The 23,505-nt window shown below is 44.4% G+C and overlaps 1 protein-coding gene across 4 annotated transcripts in view; it reads right to left on the reverse strand.

Annotated features, from left to right (window-relative positions):
* dnmt3aa (DNA (cytosine-5-)-methyltransferase 3 alpha a) overlaps positions 1-23,505 on the reverse strand; it is a 54,512-nt gene that overhangs the window by 29,891 nt on the left and 1,116 nt on the right. For 3 of the 4 annotated variants that reach the window (XM_079525539.1, XM_079525537.1, XM_079525538.1), the window contains exons 2-6: positions 22,427-22,681; positions 11,729-11,839; positions 3,498-3,615; positions 2,215-2,252; positions 1,378-1,491 (exon numbers count right to left, since the gene is read on the reverse strand). In XM_079525539.1, the coding sequence (XP_079381665.1) occupies positions 1,378-1,491; positions 2,215-2,252; positions 3,498-3,615; positions 11,729-11,839; positions 22,427-22,495 (450 nt within the window). In that variant the 5' untranslated portion in view covers positions 22,496-22,681. The remainder of the gene's footprint in view (positions 1-1,377; positions 1,492-2,214; positions 2,253-3,497; positions 3,616-11,728; positions 11,840-22,426; positions 22,682-23,505) is intronic. The other variant, XM_079525540.1, reaches the window with a different exon arrangement.

Raw genomic sequence — 23,505 nt, forward strand, 5'->3', positions numbered from 1 at the left:
CTAGATATGTCCCTAACCGCCACCCCTCAGGTCCTCCAGTGCTGGCCTGCTTGAAGTGCTCAAAAAATGGCTACTAAAAATATGGTGAAGCAGCATTCTGCTTCTACGGGCCGACAGTCTGAAATACACTCCCACTACAGCTCAGACAGGCACCCTCTGTAGACATCTTTAAAGTACAACTCAACCTCTTCACTCTTGCTTTTAGTTGAGTTTTAAAATCTGTGTTTCTATTCCTGTACTCACTGTTCTGACTGATTTGGTGCCATTTTATGTTTTATGTTCATTGCTAATGTTTTATGGTTTTAACTGCTTGCTTGTTTTATTGTTATTTTATGTTTTTGTTTCTCTGTTTTGCTCTGTAAAGCACTTTGAGCACTTAATTTATGAAAGGTAAAAAATAAATGAAAAATAAAATAAATGTATTATTATTATTTTAACACATGCTGCCAACCCATCATTTGGCTGCTGTGTTAAGTGGTATACTTTTCTAACATACCGTAGTTCCTATAATTCTGTAACTGATTTTTCAAGGTTTTAAAGAAAAAAGTAACACAACTGCCTTTATTCTTTTTTTTTGTTTTGTTTTTTTACATAACTTTTTTCATATTAATGTTATATTATCAATAAAATCTTAGTTTTGGCTTAGGCCAATTATTTGGGGACCCACTTGCAATGTGCTCATGGCCCACCACTGGGCCCCGGCCCACAAGTTAAGAATCGCTGGTGTAGACGATCAGTACCGTATATGTTCCAAAACCATGAAATCCAAGATGTACAGTATGAGTCCAACACACCACACAACGGTGATGACATTACAAAGGCAATAAAGGATCACAATATTATTAACCCAATGTTTGCCTATAATAATAACAATAATAATCCCCAGAAGGGATGTCAGTATGTGGGACCTCACACACACACACACACACACACACACACACACACACACACACACACACACACACACACACACACACACACACACACACACACACACACACACACACACAGTCACCCTGTCATACATGCAATCAGTCAATCACTAATGCTTAATTTGCCACGCTTGCCTAAATCATTTATTTTTCAAACTAGGATATATTTACAACCAAGACACAGGCCATCTTCCACTAATTAATTTGCTCACTCTATTTGCTTTCTCTCTCTCACTCTCTCACTCACTCACTCACTCACTCACTCACTCACTCGCTCACATGAAAGGGATCACTCACACTCACTGTCTCTCTTATGCCAAAAACAGCCGGTCTGCTGGTCGCATCCACGGCCTGCTGTGAGCTTGAAGATTGGCCAATTTTGGCATGCAACACAGTTGAGCGTAAAAATCAGGCTTTAAGCTAGTTCATATTCACCCCCTCCCACCTCTATTTTCCAGCGGCTGAGCCAGTCTCTCTGTCTCCTGCTGATGTAGTAGGGGTCTCCTGCCTGGAAAGTCTGCCTGGGAACAGGCCTTCTCCGCAGCCTTCCACTGTCACCCTGCACACACACACGCACGCACACGGTCACGCACACGCACACACACACACACACACACACACACACACACACACACACACACACACACACACACACACACACACACACACACACACACACACACACACACACACAAACACACACACGCAGGCACACACACAAACAACATGTACACACAAACATGTACACAGTGACACAAACACATGCGTATGTGTATGCATATTCACACATAAGCATGCACACATACACAACACGTATGGCTGGGCATACAATACAAAAACATAGCTCTAATAAACCTTCCTTATACTGTATACACAATCTTACTGTAAGCACATAGCATGTCTTTACTTGCTATGATGGAAAACTAGCAGGTCACATTCACATTCAATGGTAGGGTGCTGGCTGCTGCAGAATACTTTGATGATATTTGAAATATATCGATATCACTTCAGTTTAACCACTTAAACCCTCTATACTTAGTAATAAGACGGACCACCAAACCTAAAAAGAAAAAAAATCTACAAGCTCAAAACGGGGGAATGATTTACGTACAATAATATGACATACATGTAAAGAAGGTTCCATAATGAATACCACTGTATGTAATTCAGGGGTGCCTTGGATGAAACAAAGGTGGGACCTGAGCTAAAACCGTCTGAGAACCACTGCAGTACATACATAGCTGACTATACAGAAAAAGCTGCAGAGCCATGATATCCTCACCTCTTTGGGGGAGTCACAGCTCCTGTCATCGGGGTCAACTAGAGGAGAAGGAAAAGTGAGTTACAGGAAATGGTCCATTTGTTCACATTTAATAGAAGCTGGAAGGGAAGTTTACGGTTCTCACTGCACTACACCAACACAACTCAAGTTAATGGGAAGATTTACTTCAGTATGGAAGTTATTACACCAATTTAAACTTTCAGTATAGCCTACTTACATACTGTACCATCTAGATTTTGAATTGCCGGTAAACTAAAAGTTTAATATTTTAATTTCGATGATAAAGCTGGTTCAGACATAAAATCCACCTTACAGTGTTCCTCAATCGCTTGGATGCAATTCCTGAAACACTAACCTCCTTCACAAAACTCTAAAGTGCTCTAAACAGTAAAATCAATTCTGATAACACTATTACCACTTGTGCAATAGAAACTATAACAATTAAAATTACAGCCACGAGTCAAAAGATACAAAAACACCCAAGACATTTCTGGATGCTTATCTTTTTCAACTAGTATGGTTGTTTTACTTGGCTTCATTTTTTATTTTTTCAGTGCTACACAAACAGCTGGAAAACGGTACAATAATTGGCCATGCAATGACCAACTGTGTCGAATAGGAATGGGCAATGTACATATACAATTGAGAAAAGAAAAACAATCAGTTCTGACTGAAATGTCAAAGTGGAATGAGAATTGCATCTATACACTTTGACAACACCGTTTAGTGTTTTGTATCTGTGTGAGCAGGGAAATGGTGTACTACTGGTGTGGTGTACTAATTGTGTGGAGGTTTAAGGGACTGTTAAGAGAATTGGATTAGACTCTCAAGAAATGCAATGCAAGCGAAAGAGATATGTTAAGCCCTCGCTTAATTAGTTGTCACCATTACCCCTTCGTCTTTGCATCAAAAGCCTCAGACAACAAAGTGAAAAGATTACATAAATAAAAAGGTTTGTAGTTTACATTTGTCATCTCAAGACATTCATCACACTGTGGGTTAACAGGCTTGTTAGGACTGCTAGCATTCCGCAGTGAAAGCAAAGGGGGCACAACTGGCGGCATGCTGGACTGGTCCAGCATCCTTAACATAGGGGATCTTCAAACACACAACGCGTTGCAATGCAATGCGTTATGAGCTTGTAGATCAGCTTTTTTCTGCATTTCTTTTAAATGTTGACATTTTTCCCTAAAATGACATGCCCAAAAAAGGGACGCCAAGTCGAATGTGGTCAATGTGTTGAGTGAGAGTCAGAGTGTGAACGACTGTGAAGTGTCACGTACGTCTCTCTGGGTGCTTGAGTTTCCGCCGCCCGCGCTTCCTGCGAGGGGAGGGCAAGGGGTCGGGCTCCTCCGGCGGGGTGGGCGGAGCGTTCACACACGGGTCAGAGTTCTCCATCTCCTAGGAGAGAGAGAGAGGGACAACATAGTCTGGATCGGAACACGGCCGCTCCATCAGCCTCTGTCTGGCACGTTGTACACTCAGGGCTACACTGTCTTCAAGCCGTGTAATTATCACAAGCCTCACACACACACGCACACCATGGAGCTATTACAATACATTACACTACACAAAGACAAATACAGTACCATGGACCTGTTGGTTGGGCTATTATACACACGCACACGCACACGCACACGCACACGCACACACATCATGGAGCTATTAACTACATACACACAAAGACAAATACCCTGGACCTGTATGGCTATTATAATACACCACACACACACACCACAAGGCAATATGCACAGCACACACGCAACGCCTTACAGTTATATTACACAGACATACAGTCATATAGGCATATAGTAGTCGTCACGCACGGATGCACGCACCCGCCCGCCCGCCCGCCCGCCCGCCCACACACACACACACACACACACACACACACACACACACACACACACACACACACACACACACACACACACACACACACACACACACACACACACACACACACACACACACACACACACACACACACACACACACACACACACACACACACACACACACACACACACACACACACACACTAGTCTGCCCCTGTTAGTGCAATACAGAGCAGGTATGCCCGAGGGAAAGCGTCTGTAGATGATCAGTGTAAAAGAACTCCCTTACCCTCCCTTCCTTCACCACACACGTACACACATACGCACGCACGCACGCACACTCGCACACACCCACGCACGCAGACACACACACTCAGACACGCACGCACCCACGCACGCACGCAGACACGCACGCAGGCACGCACACACATCTGATAGGAGGGGGATACTCATACGGAGATGAAAAATGACATGTGCTCAATTAATTTGTATAACAGGAACATAAAGCAACAGCAGGGAAGCTAACCTCTATGAATGTCAACATCTACAGTATGCCTGCACAAATTAGCCTCCAGACATAAGTACCTTCATTAATCTACAACCTGTTGTGCACTAGAATCAACACAGCCTGGTTGATTGCATGTCTCAAAATAACAGACCCACCCCATGCTTGACAAGACATAATGTTATTCACACAGGTGCAATAGGCCCATTTCTTCTCGGTAGCCAAAGTCATCCTCAAAGAAAAAAATAAATATTCTAGCTAATTCAATGGCATAGTCAGTTGCTTAAAGGCAAGCTTTTACATTTTGCAAGCCACTTATCACACGACGGCTCAGGGGGTTGGGGCTGGCGGCAGGCTCGCTGGAGAGGTGGGCGTTTTGGTTTTGTTTTGTTCTTTATAGGTGTGTCACTAACAGGCTAACAGATTTTATGGGTGGGTAGTTAAGATGAGGGGAGACCAATGGGTGAGAGTGGAGCTCAAAGGCTACGCTAATGCTAGTTAACGCTAACAAGCCTGCGGAGAACTGTAATGAGCAGGTGAGAAGAGCTATAAAAGGCAACATGCAAAAAAAAAAGCTGGACAAAATGGCTTCGGGGTAAATTGTGCTGCGACAGCGCACAGCACTCTAGGTGTCAGTAACAGTAAAATGCTGTTAATTTAACCTAGACAGTGTGGACCATAAGGGTCCATTTGGCTCCATTTGTACACACACACAGTTCAATTAGACTGTAGACATAACACCCCAACACACACACACATCCCCAACCCTCTCCATCGACACAAACATGCTCAGATTTCAAGGAAATCACATTAATACAAGTTATACTGCAAGCAACCATGGTTCCACTTCCAACTTAATGTATAGTAATTCATGTTTCAGTAGTGTATTCTTAACAGTAGAAGTAGTACAGTCACAGGTTATGCTAAGATGATAACACAATTGTGGTCCATTGTACTCAATTCTGTAAGACATACAATATACACATACATACATGTATACACATCGGTAAAAGCTCAGGCAGCCAAATATGTATTTGCCTGCGGCCAAATACATATCAGTTTGGGGGTCCGTGACATGAAAGGGTTGGAGCACCAATGATATAGCAACATTTTCTTTTCAGAAAACTGAGAACTTTAGAAGACATTTTGTAGAATCGGCCTCAAGTCTTAATGGGTAAAGAATTGTGGTTCAATAAAATAAAGTTCAGTTTGTGCCTATCAAAAAGTAATTTGTTTTGATTATTGATTTATTATGGGTTATTGTAATTTTATTGGGTTTTTAAAATTGATTGAATGCTTTGTTTTTTTACAAGATATCGCACACAAAATCTCTACTGTGTGTATGATGTATTGTAAGGTGATGAAATAAGGTGTATGATTGTCAAAAAACAGGATCGACATTAGATCCACAAATCTGGCATCGATCGGTCTCTCCCCCTGTACTTCCTCTGCTCTCAGCATGTTCAGTGCCCACTTCCTGTTTCTCACACATATATAATCACTGGTCACACACACACACACACACACACACACACACACACACACACACACACACACACACACACACACACACACACACACACACACACACACACACACACACACACACACACACACACACACACACACACACACACACACACACACACACACACACACACACACACACACACACACACACACACACGGTGTGTCACCCTGGCCTTGAATGGCCTCTACAAATAGAAGTAAACACTGTGCAAAGTAGCAGTCTTACCATACCCTTTGCTTTGTGCTGTCAACAAAGTAGTGATTAATTCCAGATTATTATTATTATCACTACATTTTTTGCCCCAAATCGATTCAATCAAATCGATTATTGTTTATAATCGATTAAAATCAATGAGTTCAGTTAACTGCTGCACGACTTATTTCCCTTCCAACAGCATGATACATGGAGTCCGTGGAATAGGGCACAATAGGCTGCAACCCACTAAAGGGGAAATTGAAGGTCAGCTGCTTGACTGACCTCTTCCCCAAAGGTGAGTGGGGAAGAAAAATGACCAAGTGCAAAGGTTGACCCTTCAAAATGCAGTAAAGTGTTGAGGAATGGTGCAATCGTGGATAGAGGTCAGTCAAGGCTCTAGTCTGCCATGCAGCAGTAAATTACTCTGCTGGCAAATTACTGTTCCATTGATGGTGAAGAACGGGTGACACTGACACCTGATCGCTTTTGTTGACATTGTGAATGTTATCAACTCTAAAGCGAAAATAACTTTCCAGTGGGGTTGGGTGATATGGACATAATCAAATATCACAATATGTTTGACCAAATAACTCTGTATTGATAAAATTGTGACGATAATATTGTATAGACACAATAATATAAATGTTCTTTTTAATTTCCAGGAAAAGACTACATTTATGTCATATCACGATGATTACAATATCCAAAATTCATGACAATACCTAGTCTCAGACATATCTACAATGCCGCTTTGCAATATCGATATAATATCAATATCCCAAAGCGACGCATTGTGAGCTTTAAAAAAAAGGCTTAAGACAAGTGATTCAAACTAGGAAAACAGAACACTCATATCATGATATTACAATATCCAAACTCCCAGACGATATCTGGTCTCACATCACAACATCAATATAATATACGTATAGATAAATTGCCTAGCCATACATTCCATAAAGTCTCAGAAGTGCTGACAAAATGTTGAGTAGTTTTATATCTACTTCTCTCTACTTTCTATCTAACAGACAGGATAGATCTTTTTTGTTTTGTTTTTTAGCATTCATGTTTGGATGTGTAACAGGTGACCTTTGTCAGCTGTATCTGAGTGTCATGACATCACCGCCACCTTCATGGATTCATCAACAACTGAAACATGTGATTATTGTTCCTTGACCATTTGTAGGCAACGAAAGAAACAAAAAAACTTGTGAATTGCTGCTCTTAAAGACATCCAGCTACTAGCTCATCCTACACACACGCACGCACGCACGCACGCACGCACGCACGCACGCACGCACGCACGCACGCACAGACATGCCAGCTACTGCACACATGGTTTCAATGGGAATAGAAGAAAGAAGAAGAAAGCTTAAAATAGCTAGGGACCTAATCCATTTATACACGGAACTATCATAATTTTTAGACTCTACACACACAGTGTGCATCACACACACTGTGGTTTCTGTGAAAGATAAGTGAGCAACAGGAGAGAGAGAGAGAGAGAGAGAGAGAGAGAGAGAGAGAGAGAGAGAAGTGCCAGTAGAATTTGGGAGGGTGAATAACCGATCTGCCCACTCCCTCCAGCTCTCTCTCTCTGTACTCTATAGTTAGTGTGACACTCTGACAGCTCCACCCCAAGCAGCACACAATAGCTCTATTCCTGGATATACTGGACTGTGTGTGTGTGTGTGTGTGTGTGTGTGTGTGTGTGTGTGTGTGTGTGTGTGTGTGTGTGTGTGTGTGTGTGTGTGTGTGTGTGTGTGTGAGAGAGAGAGAGAGAGAGAGAGGTGGGGGGAATAATAACGGGGAGCATAGAGTACGCTTGGCAAGAGATCCAGCATCGGTTTCCCCTATTATGGTTAGCGTACCACTACTACCAGTAGTGTAGTGTTACTGGTATTCAGACAACGCCAACGGTACTATTCCCAGCACTCCTACTGCTACTACCCTTCCTACTGCCAATGCCACTAATGCACCGCACAATCCTGAGTGTGCATTTAACCCTCGGGCCCTGTTTAAACAATCTATTGCACATGCTTGTGCAATGAATAGACAATTCCCCCAAGGGCATGTCCAACTCCAAGGGGATTACGGATTAGTATATCCTGAATTAATCCTGAAAGTGTTTTGGGCATAACATGAATTAAACCAATCAGTGTCATCTCCCATTGCTTTTTGATGCCAGCCAGGTGTGCCTGCAGTCTAATGTATGGCTCAATTGCTATTTAAAATGGATTCGGGAAGTTGGAGACTATTTTACAGATGGACAGGGGTGTCCGCCTGTGTGTGTGTGTCCGTGTGTGTCCCTGTGTGTGTCCCTGTGTGTGTGTGTGTGTGTGTGTGTGTGTGTGTGTGTGTGTGTGTGTGTGTGTGTGTGTGTGTGTGTGTGTGTGTGTGTGTGTGTGTGTACGCTAATGCTAAACAGCTAATGTTATCCATCGTTTCATTGCTGGCCCACAACAACCTACCTGGCCTGGAGCACATTTGTCTTCCAATCCAATCCAATCCAACTTTATTCATAAGCACATTTAAAAACAACAGAGTTGACCAAAGTGCTGTACAGTAGGCACTAGGCATAACAATAAATAAAAATACAATGCAACACAAGGAGAACATACAGTGCAATACAAGTTTTAAGATGGGTTTTAAAAACAGGTAATGTTGGAGCCAGCCTGACATGGTTAGGTAGCTGGTTCCAAATTTTGGGAGCAATAACCGAGAAGGCTCGTAGCCCTCTTTGCTTAAGCCGCGTCTTAGGGACGACAAGCAGCAATTGGCCAGCTGACCTCAGTGATCTGGAAGGAACATATACATTTAGAAGCTCAGAGATATCAATTTGCGCTGACCCATTTAAAGATTTAAAAACAAAATGTATGTCTTGTTTGTCTCAGTTGTGCTGAAAGATGCACAGCAGTGTCTACCTTTCAACTGTTCTTTTAACTGCCGTTTCTACCAATTTTGGTGCCACCGGGCACTCGCCCAATGCAATACAGTTGGAGGCCATCGATATTGTCCTTTTCTTTTTGCTGAGGTTTGCGTGATCTGCGCAAAAGGACAGTTAACCCATTTTGGGGCGGGAACCCCTTTTGGTGTTTTAAACATTATGTTATAATTTAGCTATTGAAAAATAGCAGATCTACAAGCTCATAGCGCGCCACCGAGTGGCGCGCTACGAGCTTGTAGGTCTGCTATTTTTGAAAAATCGTGAAAATATTTATTTCAGAAAACTGGAGGATTTAGAAGGATTTTTTAAAATGTTGAGGTCAGGCCTAAATGGGTCAAATGATAAGGGACAATATCGGTGGCACCCAACTGTACATGGCCCAGATCATGAATGCCTTTTTGAAACCTCCATGTTGAGTCTCTCTGTAATGTTATTTACAGCACCAAGTTGAACGTGAGTCATGTGTGGCCAGAGTGTACGTGGGCACACGCACATCTTACTCTGAATAATGATGCACTCTCTAAAGAGGGGAAATACTGCAATGGGACTGCTCCAGTCATTAGAGGAGGTTTTAGCTTGTCTAAAGTGCAATTGCTCTCTGACTTTTTTCGCCCCCCCTAAGATAGCAATGCGTCAACAATTTGCCTGACCACACCCATGGGCGCACAGATAGCACCAATACAAGTACATTTAATGTACAAATAATGTGGGCAAAGATTGTGAAAATGGCAACTGTGTTGGTAGTAAACTAACGATGACACCTTTTTGCACCGAGTATGAGATAGAGCTCTCAGAGTTAAATCAACTATCGGGATTAGTTTCCATCTGGTTGCTGTTTCTTTTCCACAATCCATATAAACGGATCACGATAATGTGATAGGAAACCCTCCATCTAGACGTGTGTGTGTGTGTGTGTGTGTGTGTGTGTGTGTGTGTGTGTGTGTGTGTGTGTGTGTGTGTGCGCGCGCGTGCGTGCATGTGTGCGGGCGAGCACACATACACATACACACACACACACACACGCAGGCATGTGTGTATGACAGAGACCCCATTAACCCTGCCTGCCTCGTCAGTTTAAACATCAAAGCATCAACAGACCTGCTGTACATCAAACATACGCATGCATGCGCGTGTGCGTGGTCGCAGGTTAACTCTGTATACTGTACCTGCTTATCTAGACCTGTGTTTGATCAGCTGTATAGACCCACTTGGATTAGACAACACAGCTCAGCACACGCAAGTCACGCATGCATGCGTGCACACACACACACACACACACACACACACACACACACACACACACACACACACACACACACACACACAAATGGTTGAGAGAAAGAGAGAAAGAACTATGAGGGAAAAAGAGGATAGCAAACAGAATTTGGGTCTGAGGACACAAACGCCTTGTCTCAATTAGCTCTTCATTTCCTATAGCACTGTATGCTCGCTGGATCTGTGGTTTGGACTACATCTGCATTGATTAGACAGCTGGCAAAGAAAGCAAAACTCCATTTACAGTAAGCACTTAAGCACATGAACCCTAGTGTCCCTATTCTGGCGTAGAACATTCTGAACAATCTGCAAGCTCACAACACGTTGCAATGCAACGCATTGTGAGCTTGTAGATCTGCTATTTTTTATTAAGGATATTTAGTTTAGACTTTAGAGCAAAAACAGGAGGGAGCTTAGTATAGAGCCCTGGGGGACTCCAGTCCAGTCAACTAAGCACATAGGGTTTAAGTGGTTAAGTCTCTGTGTGAGAGAACAAGAAGCAATAAGCGCACACACAATAATAATTAACCGCTTCATTGATCACAGTTGCTTATTTCTGCAAAACCATATATACCAGTTTAATGCAGCTCAATGTGCAAATCTTTGTCACCTAATGTGAGACAGATTCCATTAGAACAGCAGTCCTTCATGTCAGAGCTTTGAACAGGTCTGGCCAGGTTATAATGGAATGCAGCTGAGAAATAGAGCGTCATTTAAGTGAAAATTTTATCCCCAAAAACAAAACCTAAGGGTTAGAGAAACAGGCCTGTGACTAGAAGGTCACTGGTTCAAATTCCCAGACCGGTGGGAAAACGTGGATGGGGGAGGCTAGAGGCAAAGACCTAACACTTTCTCTTTGCTCTAAAAACTGGCACTTAACCCTCGACTTCTCCAGCATGACTCTGCCAACAAGGCTGTGTTTGTAATGCTGGGCAGCTCTCGGGTGTGAATATGAGTGTGAAAGAGTACATTACTGAAAAAGCACATACATGCTTAGCATATATTGCCTGGGTAAACAACATTAAAAACTGTGGTTGGTATTTTGTGTGTGTGTGTGTGTGTGTGTGTGTGTGTGTGTGTGTGTGTGTGTGTGTGTGTGTGTGTGTGTGTGTGTGTGTGTGTGTGTGTGTGTGTGTGGGGTCAATCAATCTGCTGTAAAATAAACCATTAGGTAGTGAGTGGCCAGTCTAAACTCTTGGCCACCAGCCTATAATGACATTACTCACAGGAAGCAGCTGCTTGCGTTTCCTGCCTGGACGGCCCACTCTGCGGGGGGCTGGGGGGCTGGCCGCAGGCGTCCCCTCCTCTGGACTGTCTTGGTCCACTCCGTCTTCACTCTGGCCAATTACACACAGCACAGATCAGACATTCAGCCAATAATGCATGTTATAAAAGCGGCAGGGGACCCAGGGGTCTATATTAGGCCTGTCCCCTTTTCCCTCTACACTAAATATCTTTGCCAAAAATAGCTGATCTGCAATTTTGAACAAGCAGGCTGATTTCAATAAAATCGCTTCAGCGTTTTCATTCTTCTGTTCCATTTTGTAGGCTTGTAGGTCACATATTCACAACTACCTTAATAGTCTTATTTCCAAAATCCGGAATGCGGGGGAACTTCTCTACACTTTATTACGTATTACTACTTAGTACTTTACTTGTATTATTTCTGTCATCACTTTAAGTGTTAACTCTCAAGAGTTACATTACGGTAACCACTTGAGCCCCAGCATCCTTATTCTGGGGGAACATTTGCCAAAAATAGCCAAGCTCAAGCCAAGCTCAGGTTGTGAGCTTGTAAATCGGCTATTGACAGCGAAGAGATTTGGTATAGATAGAGGGACAGTTTCAACTCAGGCGCTTCTTACTAAGTATAGAGTGTCTCAGTGGATAAACACTCCAGAATGTTCTGTGCATCCCGGGCTGCTGCAGGAAGTACAGGGCACTACAGTAAACGCAGACTCAAAAAGGTGCCCTTGGGCTGCGCTGCCTTGAACATAATTGATCCGGCGGTGGCCCGCCGATGGCCAAGTGATTAAGACCTCCCTCCTGCCTCCGGAGCTACAGTACGTGTCCTCACTCGACCTCAGATTGAATTACACCAGCGCCTTCCTCCCTCACACTGACTCTCTCCCTCACAGCTTTCTGCTCTCCCTCACTGTAAATGAAGGAGAAAAAAAAGAAAAAAAAGACAAAAGGACCGTCGGGGAGGTGGGGGTTGGGGGTGGTTGAAACTAAACCTGGTCCACATCACTCGCGCTCGCCATTTCCCCTCCAACACCTCCTCCATCCGTTTCTCTCCATCTTTTTCCTCCCTCCATCTTTTCCCTCCTCCTCTCCTTCTGCCGTCCACTGTTCACCATGACATGTGGAACGGTTGCTACGGCACGGAAACTGCTTAGCAACCGTCTCCAACGGGGCCGCCATGCTGACTAAACGGTGTGATGTCACTCGCCTGATGGGCAGCCTAGCAACCTGCTACATGGTAATGGCTTTGGCTGCCTAGTGTCTGGTGAGCAGGCTGTATGCTAGTGTCACGAGGCGCGTGCAGCCGTGCACACACACACACACACACACACACACACACACACACACACACACACACACACACACACACACACACACACACACACACACACACACACACACACACACACACACACACACACACACACACACACACACACACACACACACACAGATTATTTTATCTCTATAATATACAGAGATAAAATAATAATAAATTGAAACAGTGTATATCAATGGTTGTCGAACATTTACATTTCCCTAGCCCTGACGCCCCGTTAACTCTGAGGGTACAAACGTACCGGTCCATTTCGTTCTATTTGTCTATTCTCAGAGTCACCCCCTCAAGGAATGATGAGGGTCCTTGGACGTCATTGTGAGTAGCACTGCTGTACAGTACAGCTGAGTCAAGTAAACACTATCTAGTTCAACTGAGTCAAATATACAGCGAAACGAATTGAAAAGCACTCGGCCATATCTGCTGAAACGCTCACGCACGTCGCGCGCACGCACACGCGCGCGCACACACACACACACACACACACACACACACACACACACACACACACACACACACACACACACACACACACACACACACACACACACACACACACACACACACACACACACACACACACACACACACACACACACACACACACACACACACACACACACACCAATCTGTCCATATATCTCTGGGCTATTTCTGTCTCCTGGCAGGTTATTTTGGGCCACCACAGTTGCCAAGCAACGAGACTGGTTCCTGAACGAGTGAACAGCAGTAGCAGTAGCAGACACTCTGTCCTCTTTCTCTCCTTCTCGCTGTCCATCCATCCATCCATCCATATCTGACTCTCTCTAGTTCCCCTCTCTCTCTCTCTCTCTCTCTCTCTCTCTCTTCTTTCAGCCTCACCTACTTTCCCTTGGTCTACAGTGGTTTTCAAACTTTTTCCAACTCAAGGGTCCCCAAATGAATATACATTTGGCCACGGACCACCACCTGAAAAGATGTTGTGTGATTTTGTTTGCCAGTGACACTTATACGTGACGATTATATTTGAATATTATTATAACTGGTGGTCAGTACAGTTATGTCTACGAGAGTGCACTGGGCTGGCCACTAATTGTCAAGAGCAAGCTTACAAGAGGTAACAGGTTCAAAATGAAGGCCCGAACAATAATGGAACCTTTAAATTTGTTCCGGTTTCGAGATTTATTTCAGTTGACGGAATCGACCCGTGTATAAAAAAAGGAAATGGACCCGGACCCTTAACATATTGACTGCCAGTTTCAAAGCCAACGCTTCACTACCAAAGAGAATTACATTCAATGGTCTTTTCAGTGGTTTACGATAGATGGTGTTCTTCACCAACATATGAATGGTTCTAGGTTGCAAGTGACAGATACAACTGGTGCACTTGACCTCTGGCGTTATTACAGTCTTCACAACTTGAAAAGACCGAAGAGCTTCTGAGTGATCAAATTATCAGATTGTAAATAGGTTTTCAATGTAATGGTTCCCGGGACCCAGGGGCAGGCTTTTAGATGAGTCCCAGCTAGGGACATTTTATGAGTCCTACTTCAACGACGTTAGAGTACAGTACTGAGTATAGTATAGAGGGTATGCGCATGCATAAAGTGAATGGCAGATCGAGTGGCAAATCGAGTGGCAAAGTGAGTGACAAAGTTAATTTAATGTTGTCATTTAAGTCATTTAATGCAATCAGATTAATCTGTTTGGATGTATGGACTGTCAAGGCCAGAAAGTAGTTTTTTGCCACTCAGTAGGCGTTCTTGCATAACTTCCTTGTATGATGATGATGTCACGCGCATACCCTCTATTGCATCCCAGGACCCTCGGAGGGTGACATGATTGCATCCTTTCTCATGCTTTTTTGAGTGGTGTAAACCACTCCTACAACTGGCTTTTGTGTGCAGAAAAAAATGAGCATGGTTGCTATGTTCAAAATAATTTCTGACGTAATTAAATCACACCCGGGTGAACTGGATGACCGTAGCAACCATGCCCTTTTTTTCTGCACAAAAAAAGCCAGTTGTGAAATCACATCCGGGTGTGATTTCATTACGTCAGATCAGAGCTGATCAGGCTATATAATACCTTACCTTATATAATACCTCACATCGGACAAAAACTCCAGCTGAATCAACTTCATGGTCACAAATCATCACATCAGAAGACGACCCTACCTAGCCAAAGATCTTTAAAGACGGTGGGAAGCCCAATTTTTTGCTATATAAAACCTTACACCACTCAGTTCACACGGGTGTGCTTTTTAAAGTACCAATGCAACTCATGAGTTGCATTGGTGTGGTTTACTTTAAAAACCGTTTTGTCCCAACCTGACCCTTTGGTGTGGTTTGGGCTTAAGGATGCAGGATTCAGGTTATTTGCATCACTGAGTTAATAGTTACTACTGTTGATCATTGGTGTGCGTGTGAATTGCTTTACTTCATTGATTGTATTATGCTATTTCATTATTATTGCATAATATGTTATTATGACTTGTCCTGGCAATATTGTATGTATTGTAGCCGTCCTAATTTGATTCGATTGGAAAATAGACCTAAACAGACTGATTTTGTCTGGGTGAAGTAGGGTGCTGTCTGTGGTCCTGAAACACTGCGACTTGTTTGCTTCTGCATGGGGTGGTTTGTGTTGGGGGCACTAAGCCTGGTCCATGCTCCAGGCACTCCAAAAGTCTTAATCTGCTGCTGTACGGACATTACAAACCTAAATGGCAAAAATGCTGTTCTACCAGTACATGACAGTTATAGGCTACTATATAGCAGCTACAATCAGAGACAATATTAAATTAAATTGCATGTTTACGCCATAACCACAAAGCGACACGCTGCCCTCTCCCCCTGGAGAAGAGGCGGTCCTATAAGAATGCTGGCGGGGGTGCCAGGAAAACAACCTGGCCCTCAACATCAACAAGACATAAAGAGCTGATTGTGGACTTACAGTAAGCCTGAGCACAGAGCACACCTCAAGGACAAATATGATGGCTGTCCGAAAAGCTCATAAGATCATCAGAAATCGTAGCTATTCCAACTATGAACTGTTTTATATCCTGCCACGTTGGCACATGGCTCCGGAGCCACGGTGCTACTCGCAGTAGGCTGCTAAATAGATACTTTCCTCTGAAGATCAGGTTGGTGAATGAAGAAACGAGGGAAAATGTCAACAAATGTGATAAACAATAAGCCTGCATCCATCCACAAGAATGTCACTCTTATGTACTGATATACACAAGATGTAAGAAATATGGAAACCTTGAAGATTGTGTTTCCTCTGGTTTAGATGGAAAGAGGTTGATTCCAGCACGCATTTAACGTAGCCTACACAGCAGTGTATCAAAGACCGTCATTATAAAACAATGAGTGGCAGACAGGCCTACTCAATGTACTCAATGTATCTTTATTTACATTCCTTATTTCCTCTTAAGGTGCGTTCAGACTAGAGCGGCACGATTACATACAAAGTCAATGCAAAGACGAGAAGTTGTGAGAACGGGACAAACAGGCAAACGGGAAGCGATGGGCGTGACTGGAAACAAATATATATATAAATATTCAGGTCTGAACGCAGCTTTAGGATCTGAAGCGACCGCTGCTACCCATGTTACCTGTAGACACGCTCTGTGAGCCCTGTGATTGGCTACTTACAGTCACGTGACACCTCCCCCCTCTCCCCCGGTCTGTAAGCAGCATGTCTGCAGGGACTGTAGTATTGAAAGTGAAAGTCTTTTGCGGTGTCGAGCAGCACAGAAAGCAGAAGAAATGAATTGCGACAGTAGGTCGCATTTACTATGAAAACCTGCATCTCTCGTCCGCCTGTCCGTCACCCAAACCTCCATATATGGTCATGCCTCGTGACATCACGTCTCCATATATGGTCACGCCTCGTGACATCACGTCTCCATATATGGTCACACCTCGTGACATCTCATGTGACATCATGGAGACCCTTAGATCTCCATGACATCACGCGTCGTGACAAAATATATGAAGAACACAACACTGACCTCATCTAACCCTGGATAACCATACATGGAGAAGACTGGATCATCACCTAGATCTGCATATATGGGGCCGTTCAGCAACTCTACATCTGACCTCAAACCCTTAGATCTCCAGTCCATATATGGAGCTGACCTGTTCTGACATGTCAGAACAGGTCCTTCCCCACCCGTCCATCCTGTTCTGACATTCCATATGTTGATGTGACCTCATCAAACCCTGTACACTCAAGACACGCTCCATATATGGTCAGTATAAAATTCATTCATGTTGATCTGAACCCACATGCCAAAGCGCCAGCGCTCGCCCAGCAGTCTGCCGTCACCCAGAGGGTGAGGTTGCTTCTTGCCAAAGCAATTTATGAAAAAGACATAAGCCTAACCCTTTAAAAAAATCATACTATCATTGTTGATAATGATATAACGCCATTTAGGTCAATGATATATAACAATAATAGGTATATAACAGCGGGTAGCCTATTTAAGGGCCATTGTTTTTTTGGTACGATGACGCGCGACCCCCCCGCCGGTCCGTGAACATTTTATGAACTGTCAGCCGGTCCGTGACAATATAAAGGTTGGGAACCCCTGCTTTGGACAAACAGCGTGGTGTTGATTTGTGTCAGCTGATGCTTCATGTCCGAGTGTTTGTGTTGGAGCGCATCAGTGCGGTTCATGTGCAACCTCTTCCAGAGAGATGGAGACACTAAAACTCAGCTGGAGAAACATGTTGTTTGCATGCATGCATGCTGTGTGCTGCTACATGACAAGTGTTGAAGTCGTCAGTCTGTATGTCTCTGCCCCCATAGTCATAGATCAAATTTAGTTATCCTCACACAGTGACTATTAGACATTCTAAAACGGTTAGTCCCAATACTTGATTCTGATTGGCTGATTACCGTCACGTGACCGTTGTAAATCTCACCGATAATCCACACCTTCAATCACTTTATATCATTCCCAGCTGATCCCGCAGCTCTGTAGCTGTACTGGGGAAGGGGAGCACTTGATTGCCTTACAAGGGGGTGCATACTTAGTTTAGACTAGTCATTGGTTAGACATGGGGTAAGGTTAGGTTTAGGTGTGCTGCCCCGTGGGAGGTTAGGTTTAGGGTGAGGGTTTGAGATAGGTTGTATGCCGTGCAGGCGTCTAAGCACCTCCCGCGCTCATATGACTGTGAATGTGTAGCTCCGGGCGGCCTCGTAAAGACATCAAGCGCATCCTATTCCCCCGTCACACTGGCTGACTAAAAACAAGGAAGTGTGGCTCGCTCTGGTGGGCGCAAAGTGTAGCTACTTTAATATTTAATAGTTTTGAGGTTAATATTCATTGCTATATGGGTTGGATACACTCGCTGCACTCGTGTCTCACCACGCCTCTCACCCATTATAAAATCCATGGTAACCTGAGACCTCTTGTGGCTTATTGCTTTAATTTAACTTACACATCTTTGTTTGTGAGCATGCATGTATATAACCTGACTCCGCCAGATGGGGCAGCAGAGAGTACACTGGGTTCCCCCCTCCTACTCCCATCTGGGAACTCTCAGGCAGACTTGATGCCCGGCCACAAAACGGCCTGGCCAATCAGCGGCAGCTAGAGGCGGGATCAAGGCAGCACTGTGTATGCCTTGATGCCTACAGTACAGTACTACACGTACCCTGGGTGTGCGTGTGTCTACGATGTGCGGCCATCTGCTACTAGTTGTGAAGGGCAGAATAAAGGCTTCTTCCGATTGTCGACGTGTGGCGCTAGAAGTGAGCGGACCAAAGGCCGGCAAATTTTTTGTGATATATATTTTACGATTATTGGATGTTTCAATATTAATTTGACAGCCCTACTACACACACGCTAGGTTTTCCTGAAGCTCCTCACTGGAAGGTGAAAATAAGCGGCAGGCGATTTCATGTATATGGGAGGGGGCACGTGGTTTCATGTATATGGGAGGGGGCATGTGGTTTCATGTATATGGGAGGGGGCACGTGGTTTCATGTATATGGGAGGGGGCACGTGGTTTCATGTATATGGGAGGGGGCACGTGGTTTCATGTATATGGGAGGGGGCACGTGGTTTCATGTGGTTTCAATGGTAACCAGAACGCTTGCCCCAATACACACACGCCTACATTTTTTGCGCGGACCACTCACCCCCAGCGGTTCTGTATTTGTTTTATTGAAGTCAAGGTTAGGATAGGAATAAGGTTAGGGCAAGCATATTTTTACTGAGGTTAACTAATATAAGTTAAGGAATAAGGGTTAGGTATAGGCAGAGTAATCTAGTAAGAGAGTAATGACACTCCCGTTGACTCATTGTAACAATGGAATGCGGAAGTGCTCATTCTATCTCAATGGAATAGTTCCAGCCATAGGAGCAATGTTTGGAACTATCGCCCATAGGCACCCGCTTTGCGGCGAGATCAAAGCGTGTCGCCACTCTCTTACTAGATTACTCTGGGTATAGGCATAGTTTTACTGAGGTTACGTTTAGGAATATGGTTAAGTTTAGGCATAGTTTTTTACTGAGGTTACGTTTAGGAATACCTGGTAGTGACTGCTCCAAGGTCGCTGAATTTGATCCGGGGGAGCGTGTTTTGGGCGAGCATTCTTGTATTCTTTTCAATAGAGCACCAAAGTCTGACATCAATATCGGTAGAGGGCGCAAATCCACAGGTTCATGTACTTTTTATTTTCATTGTAATCCCCATAGGGGGATTTTAGATCGCCTCATATAATAACTGTGTTTGAAAAATGAACAAATCATCCAGGCCGCTTCACTCATATGGATATGAAGAATCAACTGTCTGAGAGAAAACGCTATTGTTACTGCTACTGAATTAGTTACATTTTCGCTAGAAACAGACTGTGTCATATATGAGTGACTGACTGTCGCAAACGATACAGAGACACCTCCCTGACAATAAAGCAGAGACAGCTTGTTTATTTTTGTTTAACGCTTATATGAAACGATTTTAAGATGAGCCCATGTTATTCTAAATAGAGAAATTACTTCCGTGAACCAGGGGAATCGAGGGGACGAGCGAGTGACGTCAGGACTTCGGCGCTCTATACCATCCCTAGGACCAACCAGTCCGAAGACTAACCAGTAGGGGTCAGTAAGTGTAGGGATTGGGACATGGTAACAATTACATTGGGAGGAAAGGAAGGGAAATTAATGCAAACCATAGCCTGTCAGTGACACTGTACATTGGCACTTTTATTGCTTCTCAGCGGAGACTCATGGGCGGAGACTCATGTGCAAGTTACTTTCAACATAATATATTACATATTACTAGTTAATACAAATTTAAAGTAATGTTACTTTCCAATATTATTGTCTGTGTACATGTAACAGTTTGACTGCAAGATTAATAAATCGCAATGCCCCATTGACTGCCCAGTTTTTACTAACCTTTGAAGAACCACCACACCACAATCATCGTTCCGTTTCATGAAAATCTGTGATCACAAAATGTCGTGATCACTTGTCTTTTGTTATAATTTTTATCCCACAACCCAGTGTCAATATTATCTAATTTAATCCTGGGCGCTACACTTCCTCTGCCAACCTGGGGGGGGCAGCGGACTGACCTCATGCTTCCTTCTATGCATGAGGAGTGCAAGCTGCTTCTTTTCATCTGACAGGGGGGAATTATCCCCGGCCGGACGTAGCACGTGGAAGGAACACATTATTCCGACTAGTTCCTTTCCCCTCTATCAGGCGCCCCTGCTGGCCAGGGGGAGGTAGTTTAGAGACCAGGATTGTCGTGATCACTTGTAATAGTGTTAAAAAATATTCCACGGACCCGACAACAAAGAGCAACGAGGAACTGCAGCGCACGGACGCGGCCATTACGAGCCATAGACTAACATTGCGCCTCAGTTTCCCAGAAGCCATAGCAAGCCAGTGTGACACATCGATTTTTGGTTACGTCATCCGAACGCGTCATCCACGTCACTCTGTCGGAGGAAAACCACGTAAGTTATTAAAAATGGCGAATTAAACAATGAAGACGTAACTCGTGTTTGGGAGGGAAGCTGTTCTATGTCAATAATAGCAGCTGCTCTCTCAGTCTCCTCAAGGTGTCAGACAAGCTAAGAACAATTCATCGATCTTTGTATGCTGGCTGTAGCTATGTCATGACCTGCACTTTTTACGTCCCGACGGCGCCACTGACCTCCAGGCCCCCACCCCCCAAAACTAGGTCTCCCCTGAAAGCCACAGTGTTATTGTCATTAAAGAGGTACATCAAGCCCAGGCGGTGGCGTAACCGTCTGGGCACCCGACTGGTAATCCAGTCGCAGTGTGCCGCGGGTTCGACTCCCGAGCCCGACACGGCCTTTACTGCATGTCTTCCCCATCTCTCTCCCGTTTCCTGTCAGCCTACTGTCTGTCCCTTCAAAAACCAATAAAAGGCGTAAGCCGCAAAAAAATATCTTAAAAAAAAAGAAGAAAAAAAGAGGTACATCAAAATATATGGGGAAAGAACTAACTTAATGGTCTCATGACAGAGAAAATGTACCTGTTGGAACAGGTGTGTGTGTGTGTGTGTGTGTGTGTGTGTGTGCATGGCAGGTCTTTATATAGCCGTTGCTACAGAATTGGTTTCAGACTTTCCCTAGATTTATGAGCACTGCATCGGGCTCTAGGGGTGCAAATGAAAGGGCCCATTTTTCACCTCAAGTGTGTGTGTGTGTGTGTGTGTGTGTGTGTGTGTGTGCGTGTGTGTTCGTGCGTGCGTGCGTGCGTGCGTGCGTGCGTGCGTGCGTGCGTGCGTGCGTGCGTGCGTGCGTGTGTCTGACCGCTTCATGCTAGAAATGATCCACCTGTGAGCAGGTGACTATGGAATGCAAAGAGGCCGGTACTGAATGTAAATAAATAACTATTAGTTTAATAATTACACACTGCGTGGCATGCACAAAAACATGTGTGCACACCGCACACATGCATGCGCACGTGCAGTGCACACATAGAAATATGCACGCTTTCAGGACAAGCCTCTCTATGTATGTCACCTAAAATAAACTCTTTCTCGGGAGGAGCCAACGACTCTGCTTGCTAGACTGTGAGCGTCTATTGGCAATGTCATACTATTTTAGATCTGGTTCATGACCTTGCGTGTCACATTTCTTCGCCCCATCCTTCCCCTCAATCCCTCTGCTCAACGTTGGTTCGAGCTAAACCCTTGCAATCTTTAATTTAGGTCATCATGAGAAGGCTACAGTGTTAAATTAAGACAGGATTTTACAGTGTGGTGGTGGTACTGTACATGTACTAGAAGACATAATACGGGTAACCATTGAAAGGATTCCAAAAGCATGTCCCTCTCTCTCTCTCTCTCTCTCTCTCTCTCACCGGTTCATTGGAGGTGTCATTCTCTGGTGTCTGGGATGGATCAGTGGCTGTGGGGCTGTTGGACGGCATGGCAGGAAGCTCCTGGGCACAAACAATCTTTCGGAAGCAAAAAGCAACCCCCCATCAAAAAAAGAAACAAAAAGAAAAGGCGATTCAAAACATGGACCAGGCCCCCAGCGGCACCAGGTGTGACTTCATTCAGTCCGTCTGTCTTTCCGCGTGTCTACCTGTCTGTCAGTCAGTTCTGCTTCTCTCCTGAGGGACAGAAAGAAGAAGAAAAAAAACACCTTGAGTGAGACACACCTCCCACACACAGTCACACACACACACACACGCACGCACGCACACACACACACACACACACACATTCAGGACATAAAGAGATAATTTATGGAGACAAGTTTGAGGAAAATTAATTCTGTTTGTGGAGAATGTGTCTATGGCAACACACACACACACACACACACACAGTTTTTCTCTCTTATAAACGCAGGCACGCATGCGCACGTACTCACGCAAGCGCACACACACACACACACACACGCCTGAGGTTTGAGTCTGTGGAACAGGTGTGTGTGTGTCTGTGTGTGTGATGAATGGTATTTCTGCTCATGCAGAACGGCAAATACTCCACTTCCAAGCGATGACAGGTTTACACACACGTGCACACCCACATGCATGCCTGCGAGCGCGCGCACACACACACACACACACACACACACACACACACACACACACACACACACACACACACACACACACACACACACACACACACAGAGACAACCTTTCATCATACACACAGGATTCTTCAAAAGAATCTCGTGGATGTCAGGATCTGTTTCAGCAGCACAGCAGTATGGACAAGATTTGACTGATATACAGCAGGAAAAAGCTAAGTGTGTTCATTGTGTTTGACTGGAGCTCAGAACATGTCCCTGGGTCCCTCCATGGGTTGACTCAGGATGTATAGCCTATTACACACTACGTCACCTACTAACAATGGACAGTAGGGCAGGGTTGCTGATGGAATAGTGTGGAGGACACGGGTGTACAGTATCCACCACACCCCCCCAGAG

Source organism: Electrona antarctica, assembly GCF_951216825.1.
Source record: "Electrona antarctica genome assembly, chromosome: 17".
Lineage (NCBI taxonomy): Eukaryota > Metazoa > Chordata > Actinopteri > Myctophiformes > Myctophidae > Electrona > Electrona antarctica.